Below are 15,392 nucleotides of genomic sequence, written 5' to 3' on the forward strand. Positions count from 1 at the left end.
TTTTCTTAAAAGCTTTACTCACTGGTGTTTTTAGTGCACAGAAGCGTACTGTAAGCTCATAGAAAGCATGAGCAAATAAGAGTGTAACCAAATGTTAAAATCCTATTAGCTTTTTAAAATGTTAATACCCAGCTACTTTTGTAGTTAGAAATTCTGTATGCACTACACTACTGAAGTTTTTTCCTTTACAAAGGAAAGTAGGATGGAAAAGCATAACCATAATCAGCTTCCCAATATCTCCAGCAAATTGTACTTCTGGGTTTCAGCCAGATCCCACGAAATCTCATTTCTCACAACTTTAAGTGCTCAGAAAGATAATTTTAAAAAATGACATTTTGCTGTTTTATCCAAATTGTGAACCCTTTTTCCTTCCTGCCTGTATCAGAAAGGAACAAAAACTTGTCTGCAAAAAATGACTGTAAAAACAAGATTTGAAGAGGCCACAGCTCTTTCCATTCTCCATTAGGAAGCTTCGGGCTGTAAGTATTTCCTGTCCTATGGAGACTAATCCTAAATGTAAACAAATCTGATGTGTAACAAAACCCACGATTTAAAGCATACAGGAGAAAAAAGCCTGGAACATAAAAAGACTTACTGTTGAGATGAACATTTAGAGACAAGGAACTATCTGTTTTTTCCGTTACCAACACTCAAGAGGCACACCAGAGGCACTACAATCAAAGTTACAAGCGTTTGATAGCTGAGAACAAAACAGCTCTGTTATATCAAGCCTCTACAGCCAGTAACTTTTCCACTTTCTTGTGAAAAGAATTTTTGTTTTCTTCTTCCCGGCTTTAATCACTGTCTCCAAGGAGCATTAGATGACTTGGAGCACTTCAAGGGTTTGCAGAGGGAATGGAAATGCTCTAACGGATACTTATACTGATAAGAGACAAGAGCTGGTAAAAGGTGGAAGTCGCTGCTTTAAAACAGATACCTACTTACAGTCAGGCTTAGTTCATGCTGAACATATCCAAACTGGCTGTTTTAAAACAGTAACAGGGAATCATGTCTTGTGGGCTAACTTAGGAGAGCCAAACGCATTAAAAAACATTTAAAAAGTGATTAGCAGGTATAGTTTTTACAGGGCCAAGCTGAAGCAGAATAGCAGGGCAGTGCTAGGAAGCCCCTGCAGTTTGCACCACACTCGATTCTGCAGTTACGCAAACTGTCTTGACATTTCAAACTGCAGGACAGAGGCATGTTCCATTGCTCTGTCCTAACAGGGAAACTACCAGTTAAAATATCAGTCTTGTTTCTCCTGTCCTCTGTGCTTCTTCGGCCTGGTATCCCATCACAGAGTATCCTTCCAGACTTTTGATATGATTTTTGGGCTGCAGGACAGAGCATAAGAGCAGCTATCCCAAGGACCCTCTAGGCCAGTTTCTCATCTTGAACTGTGGCCAAAAGCAACGTCCAGAAGGAGTACTGGAATGTGATGATACTCTGCCAGCCTCCAAGCACATTCCACACAACCACATTGGACTCCCTCAGCTAGATTTAGGATATTTGGGGGTTTTTGTTTGTTTGGGGGGAGAGGAGGGTTATGTAATTAGCAGCCTCCGGTCTTCAAATCCTGTCTCTCTTTGCGCTCACAGAAACTCAGAGGATCCACAAAAACCTTTAGCAGTAAGTTCCACTGATTCAATTACTGCTGTGTCAAGAACCATCGTCCTTTATTTTTATCCTTACTCTTACTTGCTCATTTTTGAGGCTTCCCCCTGCTCTTGTACTGGAGAAGGTGGCGAACAACTGGTCCCTACCCATCCTCTCCTCACTGCTCATGATGTTGTATCTCTCTATCACATCCCCCTTCAAGAGGGCCAGGTCTTCCTGGCTGAAGACGACTAGGTTATTTACCTATTCCCCACACAGGCTGTTCAAGAGGTACATAGTAGGGTCATCTCAATGACCAGGAGTCTGAGTCTCCACTTTTTGGATCTGTTCTTCCCCAATGAACAGCCTTCCCAACGACATGGAAATGGTAACCCTCCCTGGCCACCTCAAACATCCCGGAAACTTTGTCAGGACATACTGTCTTGTGATGAAACACTTTTCCACATGATTTTTCCCACCACTTATTCACAGCAGTGTTTTCTAGAAGCACCTCTGTCAAAACAGAGATGCAATAAACTGTTTCCAGCTTAGTTTCACTTCTGACTGGTATCAAGGATTCTCCTTCTAGTAAGTTCCCACAGCTGCCTGCAGAGCAGTTATCAACTTTCCAGCAAAGAGGAGCAACAACATTTATATAAAATACACAGACATATATGGCACAATCAAAACTGCTTCCCTAGTTGGTGGCAACCGACACTTTCTCAAAAAGATACAGAAGGCTTTTCCCTACCTAAATTAAACATCTGTTTCAGCTCCTCTCCTCTCTTACAGAGGCTAATAGAGTCTAAAATACAGAAAGGAAATGCCCAGCTAATGTACAAAGTAGCTTATTAAATACATTTGCATTCTGGACCATTTTTATTCCTCATGCTTTCACTGAAGGGTGGAAGAACAGCTAATTTAGGAGGGAAAGGACTGAAAAGGCTGAAGGAAAAAATGTTTCCTACTTCATATTTAAGAAGGCCTAAAGATTTGAAAAATGGAAAAAGAAGGGAATTTCTCCTCTTTGCATTTGTCTCTGAAGCAATCCTCAAGCTGTCTCTGAAGCCTTACCTACCCAATTTTGATAAAGCATGAAAAAGTTGTTGTGAACACTTTCCAGGCCCCAAGCAAAGAGGTAAAATTCTTTAAGCCTTTTAAAAGGAACAACTTCCCCAGTTGTTTTCTTTCCAGAGACCGAGTGAACAAAAGTAGATTTGAATAACTGAATTTTAAAACAAGAGTAAACTTCTTCAAATTCCCACTACTTTCTTCTGTCCTCAGTATCTCACTGATATTCTAGTCATCCAAGAGCCCTTCAGCTAGGATCACGGGAGTCAGCTTTGAAGTTTTAAAGTTAAAAATACCTGTTAGGGTCTGTCCTTTCTTCTTCCCCTACCCTTCACATCTTTTCCTCCTACATTTCAGGTTGTCTTTGATGTATCAGAGAGGCAATGCATTTTAACACCTTTCATATCATTTTAAGCTACCCAACATCTGCACATACCCTGTTTTTCTGGTAGGTCAGGAATCCCACTGGCTTTGTTCCTAGAAGCAGTGTCTAAAGCCAGTTTTGACTGCGGCTTATAGCCGTTCTCTAAGTCAAAGATATTGAACTGGCAAAAAGTACCTTTTTCCTTAAGCTTCATCTACACTATAGCCTTCCCAATATAGGAATCTCACCCACAGAAGTCCTGGCACTAAGTGGCATTCCCCTGGCAGCAAAAGATTTTATCACTGACTTGGCTTTTTTTTTTTTTTTTTTTTTTTTTTTTGCATTGGTGGTGGTGGGGGGGAAAGGGGTGTTAGGAGTGAAGAAAGGTTACACAGTCTTTTACCAAGCATAAAGATTACTTACTGCCAATGTACTGTCTCCAACATTCGATGCAATAAGTCCCTCAATTGTGCCATATTCTGCATCTCTAGAATTGAGCCTCTCCATATGGTTTTTCTGTATTCTCCGGATGATCAGCACAGCTACCGCAGGAAAAACTATCAGTACTATCACAGGAGCCAGTATGACAATGATTAGTGTTTCCATGCTGTAACCTACAGCTTCTCCCTGAAGGGTTTGCCCTTAGAAAAGAAAAAAAAGTTTGAGAATACACAGAAAAAGAAATAAATAAATAAAACACAGTAATACTGACAGCAACGTTTTACTTGGTAGCCACCTAGTCTGAAAGAGGTCACAGCTCAGGCAGAGCTATTTAACACGCACACACTAAAGGGACTCCCCACAGAGCTGTCAGAAGAACCTGAGCCCCTTCAAAACAAATCCCACGGGTGACTGCGGGATCACGGCCCGCTCAGAGACAGTAACCGAACTCTGAATCCGCTTGTGTGCACTGTAACCCCTAACACTCACTCAGCGACACAGATCACCTGACTGGTGGATGTCGGATGCACGTCAGCGAGCCGCAGGGTGTGGAGCAAAGCAGAAAGGGCCTCACTGTGTTGTTTAAACCCCACTTCTCACCAGCACAGCGGCCATCTCGCTCCCATCGCACCAGCTCAAAGCTGAACCATTTCCCTTTCTCAAAATTCACCATTTACAAATTAGCCTTTCACCTTTAGAGGAAGGCAACTGTGCAGTGATATTCATGTTGCACAGGTATCCTTGGCAGCACTCAACAGCCTGGTCAGGAGATGGAGGTGTTTTGCATGTCATTTTCCCTTGTTCGTAGACTTGGAAGCAGCCCTTCTGGTAAACCTTAGCACCATCGTTAATGCTCAGGGAAGCAAAGCACTGCTGGCCCTGGCAACGATCTCCATTCCCACAGGACATGCCTTCGCACACACATTCGTAGTGGACCATATTTAGCTTCAGTTCATCATCTGTAAAAAGGGAAAGTTGAGGAAAAAGTGGATCATATCCTTAATAGCTTCAGTTATATTGATGTGACTGACTCTTAGACAATAAAATCTTCTGTTTAAGGGAAAAAAAAAATATATTACTTGCACTTCGGGCTGAAGAACCATCAAGTAGGAGCTGATGATGCTAATTTATCTGATACAGCAAGACAAAGATACAAGCTTGCACCAAAGAAATACCAGTCATATCTGCCCCACCACAAGTGCTCAAACTTCCAGCGTTCAGTGACATTTTACGCTGCCTTACGCACGTAGCCTATGCATGCATACAACACGGGAGGGTCATTTACAGCAGCAGAGGAGCATTAACCAACAGTGTAAATTTACAAGTAGAATTTGCTAAATCACATTATATTTCTATATGAAAGTGGCTATTCTCAAGTATTTTGGACATTATTTTAACAAAATTTCAAATCAAAGTCACTTAAGTTCCAAGTAGACACAGCCACACAGGATTTAGTGGGTTTTAGCAGTTTACTTTTAAAAGTAAATTTGAACCATCTGTCCCAGGAAGATAAGCCTTTGAGCAGTACCTTGCAAACGTGAGTAACCAAGGACAAAAAAAAAGCAGCAGCTCGCACGATTACTAGGCGCAATACACTAACTCCAAAAGCTTTAAGTAAATGGAAGAACTCTTTAAAATATAAAATGGACAATTGTACTTCCAAGCGTCCTCAGCAAAACGTCCAGAGTTCCCTAGCTAGAAGAGCTGCTCTGTCCACCTGCACCTCCAAAACACTGCTCTCACACAGTCAGTTTCTTGACTAGAACATGTTTTTAAACATCCAGTACTGACATACTGTATCCGGTCAGGGACTAAAGGAGGTGACAACACAACTAGTTAACAGGAAGTACTGCGTACAGGACTATGGAGAACTTCCCAGAGACAGAGCGTACTTCAGTTTTCTGGGCCATCCAATTACCTATCCTGGTGACCAGCGAGCGGCTACCGACTGTGCCGTCACACGTAACTGAGAGGCGCAATTCTGGCGGAGAGAACACGTGCCGCCGCTCACCCCGGCACACATGCCACGCGCGCTTACGACAAGTCAGCTTACGTTTACACACTCTGTCAATTCTTTCTAGCACACACAATTTCCAACCACAAATGCAGTGGATGCTCCTAAAAATAGCAGCTGAGTGCAACATGCGTGTGACTTTTTCAAGCCTATCATTAGGGTCTGCCCACTGGGAACCTAACTCCTTTGTTTTTCCTCTCTCCTCTCGCAATGAGGAAATAAAATTTTCCATTTTTGAATCACTAACAAAAACTAAGGGGAGAAGTTCTGAAATCAAACAGGGTCTGTCACACTGATTTCAAACACAGGTATACAGAAACTTCGTTTCAGGAGTAGCACAGCTCCCCTAATTTTGTGGGGAATTTTTTTTGGTCAAACAGATTCCTATAATCAATGTTTTGTTCCCTCTCCTCGCACACCAACAGCAAAAACAACCGGTGTTGTAAAGTACAACCTTAATCTTGGTTTGTATTGTTGGAATCACTGACGGCGTTTAAAGCCTAAGATCTGTAACAGACTTTCTTCCAAGTCATAGTCCCGGTCCGCCCCAGAGTCGGAGCGCCACCCGCTTGGTAAGGAGAGCTTCCACTGGACAGCCCGCCGCGTAGCGAGGACTGTGGTCCCTCCCAGCAAGGGCAACGCTCCTACTGCCATTAACAAACACTGGCCTGCTAGGACAAAGCTGAACTCTGCAGGCTGCAGTAACAGCCATTTCTGCTATTTAGTTACAGCAAAAACAGCTGCTACATAGACAGAGTAGGACAACTAACCTACAAGCCAGGAGCCCCGCTGACTCCGCAAGGAACATTCGCCTGGGGTGCGGCCTGCTCCAGCCGGTTTCCCTCTTCTCTTGACCCTAGGACCTAGGGCCCTTTAAGGCCAAGGAAACTTCAGGAAAGCCAGAACAGTTCTGGTTGAAAACAACCTCCTCCTCTCTTGCACCTTTTGGGGGAGCTCCTACAGTGCCAGGAGGGGCCAGGAAGCAACTACAAGTTAACCTGCCAGGCAGAGCGGACCTGACATCCCTGAAGAGCAACAAACCAGCGCGTTGCAACTCTACGGGCACTACCATCCTTCCGGGCAGACTGCTCTAGTCTCGAGGTACGCTAGGTGATCTGACCGGACAACGGTTGTGGATCCATTCAACAGAGCATGACCCGGACGATATGTACGCACACACGTGAACTCCTACAGGTCCTGGTATGTTCATGGACCAATACAGATCACTCATCCACTGTTTAAAAATCTGGTAAAGAACTGAAGAACTTCGGGACTTGAAAGGAAGAAACTCTCCTTCATGAGAGTTGTTATTCCTTATGTCCGAACTGCTCCTTTGTTTACTCGGTAGGTTTTTCCAGCTCCGTGGTGCACTACCAATGAGCCTGCCAGCACTTCCTGCACTAAGGCCACTGCAGTGCCACACTCGGTTTGAGGGGAAAAAAAAAAAAAAAAAAAAGAAAGGTTAAATTTTACTCCAGCACAAAAGTTTATTCAGACTGCAGAACCTGCTAAAGCCCTGCATCCCTGCTGTTCCAGCCTCAGCAGGCCACCGGCTTCGATGGGATTGTGCTTACAGAAAGAGAAAAGGCACCACATGCAAACCAGGAGATGCTTCAGTGAATACTTACAAGCTAAACGCTCTCTATAGCAACAAGGCATTCTCGTTACGCACAAAGCCAACTTTGAAGGGTTGCTTATTCTAGCCTTATTTCTCCCAAGCGAAACCAGCTGCACTGGCACAGCATAGTTTTGTTGGCATATGGTGAATCCACGTTAAAGTCACAGTTGTATCGGACGATAATTCTCCACAGCTCTCGTGAGCGTATTTGCGCTAGCAAGTCTGTGCAGCGGATATGACCGCCAAATGCACCGGCGGGCTGCAATCGAGAGAGATGGCTGAAACAGATTAACCCCCCCCAAAACACACACACACACACACACGCACACACACACTTACCCAATAACAACTCCAGACGTGGAATGCAGTCAGGCTAACTACATATGCAGCAAGCAGCCAGGCAACATGAGCAGGCAAGAAGCCAAACTTAAAAATACTTCCATTACCTAAACACATTCACTGCATAGATTTTTGTTTCGTAATACAGACTCACTGCTGCACTTTTGGTCCACATAATTTATTGCGTACACAAAATCTGACTTGCCAAAGACGCAGAGATTTGCATTAACTTCTCACAGAGCTTCATGTCTTAAGTTTCTCACACAGCTTATGGCTTATTATTATGAAAGTGTCAAAACTGAAGCTCCTTTATTTTGTTTGCTTCTTTACATAGTGAAAGACAGCAATTAGATTGCCCCATGTATTGCTGTGAATGAGCTAGGTATATAAACAGAACAAGAACTAAGACACTCCGCAGTTTAATCAGTGAAATGGAATTCCCAATGTTTAACCATCTTTCAGACGTCCTTTTTACGACTGCACAGAGTATGCTGCACTGGATACAGTGCTCCTGGGTGCAGGCACACAGGCCTCCAGCCTTTCAAATTTGAAGTTACTACTAATGAAACCCATGTGCTCACGGATGCCCAGAAAACACCAAACTGCAAGACTTTGAGAACTGGGGATAACTATGGAAATGCATATATGCAAGGAGACAAACGCAAGGGTTTTGCTTTTATGCGAAAGCGTTACTTCACATGATCAGTTACTCTCTAGTTTGGTAACGTTTCATATGTTGTATCTAATTCCTGGACTGTAGACATTTTGTTTAACTGTTTGGAAGAATACCACAGTTTTAATCTCTAAGGAAATACATGTAATGGATTTCTCTGGTACTATATCTTAATTTTGGGGTGATATCTCTGCGTTTAAAACAGGGATTCATTTTCCATCCAACAGCTAGTAAAATAGGCACTTGGCCACCATTTCGTATTTACACTAGAGCAACGTTCAAGTTTCTTAAACTAAGTTTGGCTTGAATAGAATGCCTACATTAAATGTGCGATACGGTCATCAAATAAGGCACTGAAGTAACCGCATAAAATAGTAAAAACAACTTTAGTAATCAGAAAGAGTCAATTTTCTCTAAAGACAATCTCTATTTATTATGTGTTCTTTTTAAAGAGTGGCTTTAGCAATATCAAATCATTTCCTTCCAGCAACGCTCTCAAAGCGCACTACCACCGCATGCCCTCCCTTACAGGAACGTTGTTTTGTGCGCACATACACACACTTGAACCTCAAAGGGACAACTTTCATGAAAGCGCAGGACCTCTTAATATGGGGCTGGGAATAAACCTCGGGCGGATGAGGACCGACAGAATTAAACAGGACAGAAACTGGGTCGCAGTTCATAAAATTTGCACCATTATGAAGTCAGATCTTTATAGAAACGATTCCATCTAATCCAATCCCTCTTTACCAAAGAGGGCGGTAAAGCAAAAAAGGAGACTTCCAAGTACAGTAAGAGGGAAGAGAGAAGACCCACCAGTAAACTCATGTTTTGCAGCCCGCAGTTGTGCGGTAGGAAGCCGTCATGCCTCCGCGACCGCATACTGTACATACACAGACACTGTGATCATCAGCTAACCTCAGAGACACGCAGCAAAATTCAACCTTCAAAACCACAGGGGCTCAGGCACTGGCGCTAAAGACCACTCAGAGTCACATTAAGGTTGTTATCCTTTTTGTATGCTCGCCGCTAGGCTCTAAGAGCGTCACCACCTGCAGAGTAGGATCACTCTTTTCAAATGGGAAACTTGGAAATGAAACTAAAAGGTTACAAATCACATGTAAAGCTTGTTTCAAAATTCTTGGAAATAAGTAAGTTGAGGAAGTCTCCAGTAGTATGAAAGAGGTTAATCGAATATGCTTAAGGATACAGGAAACTCACACTCAAAGGCCAAACAACGTTAAAAAAGCGGTAATACTCTTTCCTTTTTTAAAGGACTGGGATAAGGCGAAGAGGTGAGATCTATTAGGGCTATGTATCATAATGAATTGAAGATGAAGCAAAGCAGACTAGGAAAAATTAAAATCTCCTTGAAATCCATTTAACTATGCATTAGACTTTCTTTTGGTGGTGATCTTCCTTTTAGGATTCTTAATTTCAGGGAAACAAAAACCAATAAGCTTGCAGAGATTACTATTACATTGAGAGCTTATTTTCTTCTTATGATGCCTGTTACTGCATGCACTCAGATGATAGCCATAATAATAAACATTTGTTTTATATAGGAGTTATTAATTTAACAAGAGCCTTAGAACTTTCCAGCACTAAGAAACAGCAGCTTAGACTTACTATTGTGCTACACAGTAAGAAAAGGAGAAAGCGTAAGTGCTGTGGGCACGAGAAGCCAGCCCCGGACTTGCCGAGCTGCCGTCTCCAGAAACGGCACCCTCGACCCAGGTCGCTGCTGGGGAGGGAGGCGAGCCCCTTCCTGGAGCCCCGAGCGGTCCAGGCAGCCAAGTCATTTCGGCAGCTGCCGAACGCTTCCCGGCCACGACAACGCGGCACGAGGCTCCCTCCAGCGCGCTCAGTTCTCACGCTCAAGTCCGGTAGGGAAGCTGGGTCGGGCGTAGCAAACGCTTTTCCCCATACTTTCTAGACAGGGCAGAAAACCTGACAGTATTTCACGTATCATACTCCTAACGCTTCCAGCTATGTCGAGGAACAACATTTGTGCATAACAGCTAGTAAGTGGAAAAAAACAAATTCTAAGTAGACTTTGCCTATAATACTCAAGACAAGACAGGCATTGTGTTATTTAGAAAGTGCTGTGCTTTAATCGGGGGTCGGTTTCCTCAGCAATGAGCAACAGCCTCTTTCCCCACTTTACAAGATGAATCAAGTAGTAATACAGAAGTAACAGCCATAGTAAAAGCTTTAAAAAAAAAAAAAAAAGAATTTTCTGGGCAACCAAGTAGGGAAAAAGATGTGTTCCTGCACTTCAAAAGTGTTAAAAAAAAAACCAGATTGTATTTAATCCCATCTTCTGAAGCCCAGGAACAATGCAGAGCCTGCACCCGGACACTACTCTAGCATACGTCCGGACATATTCCCAACCATGAAAAAGGGCAAAATCTTCTAGACCAATTCTAGTGAAAGGAAACGATCTGATCTATGGTAAATATAGCAAGACAAAAAACCCAGAGGCTTTGCTTTTTTTTTTCCCTCCCCCTCCTCCATTATTTTGTGCATATGTCAAAGGGAAGACGACAAACACCTGCTCTCCCCAAAATATCAACAAAAAAAACCAGAAAAAGCACACATGAAAACATGCCTTCTTCCCTAGAAGCACAGCTACACTGTCAGAGAGAATATTTCCAAAGACAGACTGAGGAAAACCTAAACAAAACAAAACCAAACCATGAAAATGCCACCGCTGTGTAGCTAATGCAGAGAACATGCTGCAGCTGGGATGCACGCGATAACACAAAACCACTACAGATCACCAAGAGCTCACCTATCAAACAACACACAGGTGACAGAAGCAAAAGGAGGTCTCTCCGTAAGAAAACGGCAGATACGGTTCTAAAAACAACTCCGGGATACGACCTTTCCCTGTGATCCCATAACAGGCTAGCTGGAAGGCTCCTGGTAAGGGTCACTCCTTGGCTGTCTCAGAGCTCGGCTCAAGGACTCTGCCCCCAAACCCTGCTGGGACAGCTAGTCACGGGTGGCCAGGACCAGTGCTGGCCTGGCAGGGGCACAGCATGTGGTACAGGACCGCTGGCACAGGTCTACAGTCAGCGAGAACTCAGCTGCTCCGGAGCCGGACCCAAACTCCCATGAACCCCCCCAGAATAAGGGCTTACAAGCTGTGTTCCTAGTCGGGGGCTTGATATCAGTTTGAAATTAGAAGAGAGAAAGAAGAAAACACGGTGCTTGCCATAGAGCCTACGGTCACCGATGTTACCGGTTACAGGCAAGATAACGCCTGCCTCTAAAGAGGCTACCATCCTTGGGCTACCGAGAGGGGCTGAGGGTCAGCGCGCGGCGAGCAACAGCGCTCCTGCTGCTGCAGAGCGGTAGCCACGGGATGCTGCCTCCGGCAGCCCAGCCGTCTGCTCGCACGTGGAGCAAGACCCATCTCCTCAACTTGCTAGCAGGCAGCAGAGCATCAGCTCGCCTTCCCCTGAAAGGACCTCCACAGGAGCATCCCCTGGAAACTCCCGCAGCACAGGTCTGCCTCTGGGCTGAGCCCAGCGCTAAACGGCGCTTACAGACGTCTGAAGGACAGAGCGCTGAGTTCTCACATCACTGCTGGGCGTCTGGCTAGCAAGGGAGCCCAGAACTAGATGAAAAGACGTAAACCAAATTTTGCTGAGGGGTCGACCAGATATTCCTCCTCCCTCCTACTACAAAACTACTACATAACCAGCTTGGAAGTAAAAAAGTATTTGCTAAGGAAATACAACAGCGTTACTACTAGCAAACACAAGAAGGGAGAACAACAGCAGTATCTGCGTGCATCAGACAAGTAGCTGCCCAATAGAAAAATGATGAAAACTCACACAGGAAGTATGGGCGAAGGAGAAGGGAAGGAATAAAGGAAAAAAGCAGAATCGCCATCTCTCTTCTACAAAGACTTTCACAGGAGCCCTGCCATCAGGGAGAGGCACGCAGGCCCAAACACACACTTTAAAAATGCTACCGGGCAAGCTTTCCCTCAGCACTGCGGTTTGACACCATGAAAAGGAAACACTAGTCTTCCTCAGTGTCCAGTTGGCAGAGGAGGAGAGAGAGTCAGAATACAGCACGTGCACCTCTCCTCTTCACACGCTCCTGCCCTCCCACAAAACGCTTCTCAAAGTTCACTCTAGCAGCACACCCGGTCCAGTTTTGCCTTTATCTTTACTGTAGGTCATGACACATCTGTGTCCACACACCTACATAACAGCGTATTTAAAAAACACCTCACTTTGAATATTCAAAGATCTTACTGGAGCAGTCATGGATAAGTTATCACACTTCATAACAAATACTCCAAATAAAAGGACCCTTTCACAGAACAAGTCCGCTTTGAAGAATGCCAGCGGCACAACCGCACTTTGGCCCGCGGGCTAAAAAAGTCCGGTCATTACATAGCTCCGTAATTTGCCATTTAGATAAGGTTTCCCACTTCCCTCCCCAGGCACTGGCAAGACACTATGCCAATCACACACGTTTGATACATACACGGACAATGAACATCCTTTGAGGCAACTTGAAGTGGAAAAGCAAACATCTCCTTCCTGAGGAGGCTTTGCCTTTGCTGTCCGACTGTGAAACAAGCCCAGCGCCACGGATCTGCACCAGCCCGCTCTAACAGCGGACGGAGCCTGCGCTCGATCGGAGCCCCGGGGCCGCAGGGAGCACGAGCGCACGCGCCACTTACCTTCCAAACTGGGGGAGGGAAAAGCCATCACGAGCAGTACGGGAAGAATCATAATTCCATCTATCATCGTAGACCTGCAGGAGAGAAAGACATCAGCTGTGCACACTCTCGCTATCAGCTACCTTTTACAGTGACATCTCTTAAAACGTAACCATCCCTCCTGCAAAAAAAAAAAAAAGTGTTTATCTACACTTTCTCCAATTTCTTACACAAAACTCAAAACAACTGGATTTCAGTGATCTCATTTTTACTGCGACTTGTTTCCTAAACAAGTCATTTCCTCCATTTATAACATCCATAATTTATTGCAATTTTATAAGTGTGTTGGTTTTTTTTGAAGAGCCACACAACCACCATTTGCAACTACAGCGTGAATTTATAAAAATGCCAATAGAAAAGCTTGACCTCTCTTTAAGTAATCAGACAGACAGACTTAAAATAGAGAGAATTTGCTCTTTAAAACAGGTCTTTAAAAAGTTAAGTTACTGTGAACTTAAGGTTCTGTAAAACTGCATATTATTTAGGTTTTGAGGGGAAACAAAAGATCTCAGCCAGAAAACTCTGAACAACTGTCTTTAACCAGCAGAGACAGTTGCTAGAAGGGAAGAAAAAGAGCAAGCTGTATTTAAGGGAGATCACTCTTAGAAGAGCGATTTCCAGTTTTATGGTGCTTTTCCAAGGACTTTCCTTTCAACGACCCAGCTTCGTTTCTCTGCTACTGTGGATAGGTAACTGCATCCTGCGTGAAAACTCGGGGTGCTTCCAGCATGCCAGTAAAGGCACATGCTCGGCTTAAAAAAAGGTAAATAAAGGAGTGAATTTGCTTGTATGTGTCATATTTCTCATGCGACTTGGTCTTTACAAGAAAATAAATGGTAAGAATGGTTTAAAAGGCTTCTAAAAAGAAAGTTTTCCATAGCAATCTCTTAAATTCTCCACTAAAATGAGAACCGCTATGAAGGAACAGAGACCAACTATGATTGATGAGTCTTTATCAGTTTGCAAGAAGGACTCAACGCAACAAGCAGGACCGGACAGCCCGGGAGATCTCCTCGGCCCTGCGCTGCTTCGTTCCAGTGCAGACCCTCTGGCCTAACCACGCGTCAGACAGCTCCAGCCAAAAGCAGCAAGCGGTCCGCTCGAAACAGAGGTGCTCTCTTTGGCCAAAGCACAGAGTGATTATCGTTCTTCTTATGGAAGAGTATTCACGGTCAGTTTTTCAGACTTAGCTCTAATGAAGCAGGTGAAACGTGGAAAAAATTTGATATTGCCATTTTTCCCCTCACAGAAATCTTCTGTTGTTGCCTTTTTAAATCATTAGCAGCTTGCTGAAGTGCTTCGTGACTAAAGCCAAGCCATGCACTTTTATATTTCTTTCCTGACATGGATTTGTTTTTGCAGAAGAAAAACATTTTAGGAATCTCTTCATCATCAGTTAAGATGATAAAAAGCATCTGAGCTCAAGTTTATGGAGTTTTAGTTCTCAAAGAGAGGCTCTGCCTGCAGAGCAGATCAAGCAGCACAAGCCACTCCAACCTCTAGAAGAAATGAAACTCACTTTTAAACACCCGCTAACCGAGTAACTTCGTCTTCTCCATTCTTAATGCATTCTAACGCATTCGTAACGCACGCTGGTATTCAGTTCTCAGCAACTATGCTGGAAACAGTGAAATAAAGTTAGATACTGTGTGACCATCGAGTAATCAAATATAAAGGAGTCCAAAGTGGAAAAAAGCTATCCCAGAGAACAGTTAGTAGATTTAATACTCTGAATTAGTTTGAAGGGGCTCTGTCACTTAAAAAGGGGGAGCATGAGAGTGATATTGTCCTTCTCAGCTACCCCAAACAGGACTCTGTTTCATTTGGCTTAACAGCTTACATAAGCTTTTTTCTTGACGTTACATCCAGATAACTTTCTGCAAGCCTAGACAAAGGTGGCTTGTGAGACATGCCCTCTTTCTTTCAACACATCAACGGTTCAAAGAGCACAGGCAGAAAACTTTGATTTTAATGATGCCGGTCTGCAGCCGCAGTGGAACTGGGCGAGCCAGCAGCCCTGGAGCTACCGGCGCGGAGCTACAGGCCTGCCCGCACCAGCCGGGAAGCGACGCTCAAGGTTAGCTTCACAGGGACAGCGCACCAGGCTTGTGCCCTGCTCCACCCAGAAAGTGCCCTCAGAGCAACAGCATGGAACAAAGGGAAATCGCGCTTGACAGGAGACAAAAATAAATTTGGAAAGCTAGAGTGGGTTAAGACATTAAATATAGTAAGTATTTCTATGAACAGTCAATAAATGGTTGCCTGGTTTTCTACAGATTCGTAATTCATGGTTGCATCCTCCAGTGCCTAATTAAAGAGGAGCACCAACCACCACCCCCCACCCAGCGAGAGACACGCTCGCTCTGCAGCCTTCCCTCCCACGGGGCTCTCGCTGCTCTCATCCATCGTCCACCTTCCACAAGCCTCCTGACACGGAGCCATCTTCAGACTCTTCCTCCAGCTGCGTGAGCCAGCGAGAGTGGGAAGGGGACAGCAACGAGTTCAGCCTAATTCTGTCAGGAAATCAGA

At 44.3% G+C, this 15,392-nt stretch overlaps 1 protein-coding gene across 11 annotated transcripts in view; it reads right to left on the reverse strand.

Moving 5' to 3' along the window:
* Nucleotides 1-15,392, reverse strand: part of ACVR1 (activin A receptor type 1) — a 69,635-nt gene that overhangs the window by 24,147 nt on the left and 30,096 nt on the right. For 7 of the 11 annotated variants that reach the window (XM_068949440.1, XM_068949445.1, XM_009666526.2 and 4 more), the window contains 3 exons: nt 12,825-12,898; nt 4,165-4,431; nt 3,455-3,672 (listed from right to left, as the gene is read on the reverse strand). In XM_068949440.1, coding sequence (XP_068805541.1) covers nt 3,455-3,672; nt 4,165-4,431; nt 12,825-12,898 — 559 coding nt within the window. Of the gene's footprint in view, nt 1-3,454; nt 3,673-4,164; nt 4,432-12,824; nt 12,899-14,382; nt 14,482-15,392 lie in introns of all 11 variants that reach the window. The other 4 variants (XM_068949443.1, XM_068949444.1, XM_068949441.1 and 1 more) reach the window with 1 other exon arrangement.

This window comes from Struthio camelus, chromosome 6 (assembly GCF_040807025.1).
Source record: "Struthio camelus isolate bStrCam1 chromosome 6, bStrCam1.hap1, whole genome shotgun sequence".
NCBI classification, from domain to species: Eukaryota; Metazoa; Chordata; class Aves; order Struthioniformes; family Struthionidae; genus Struthio; species Struthio camelus.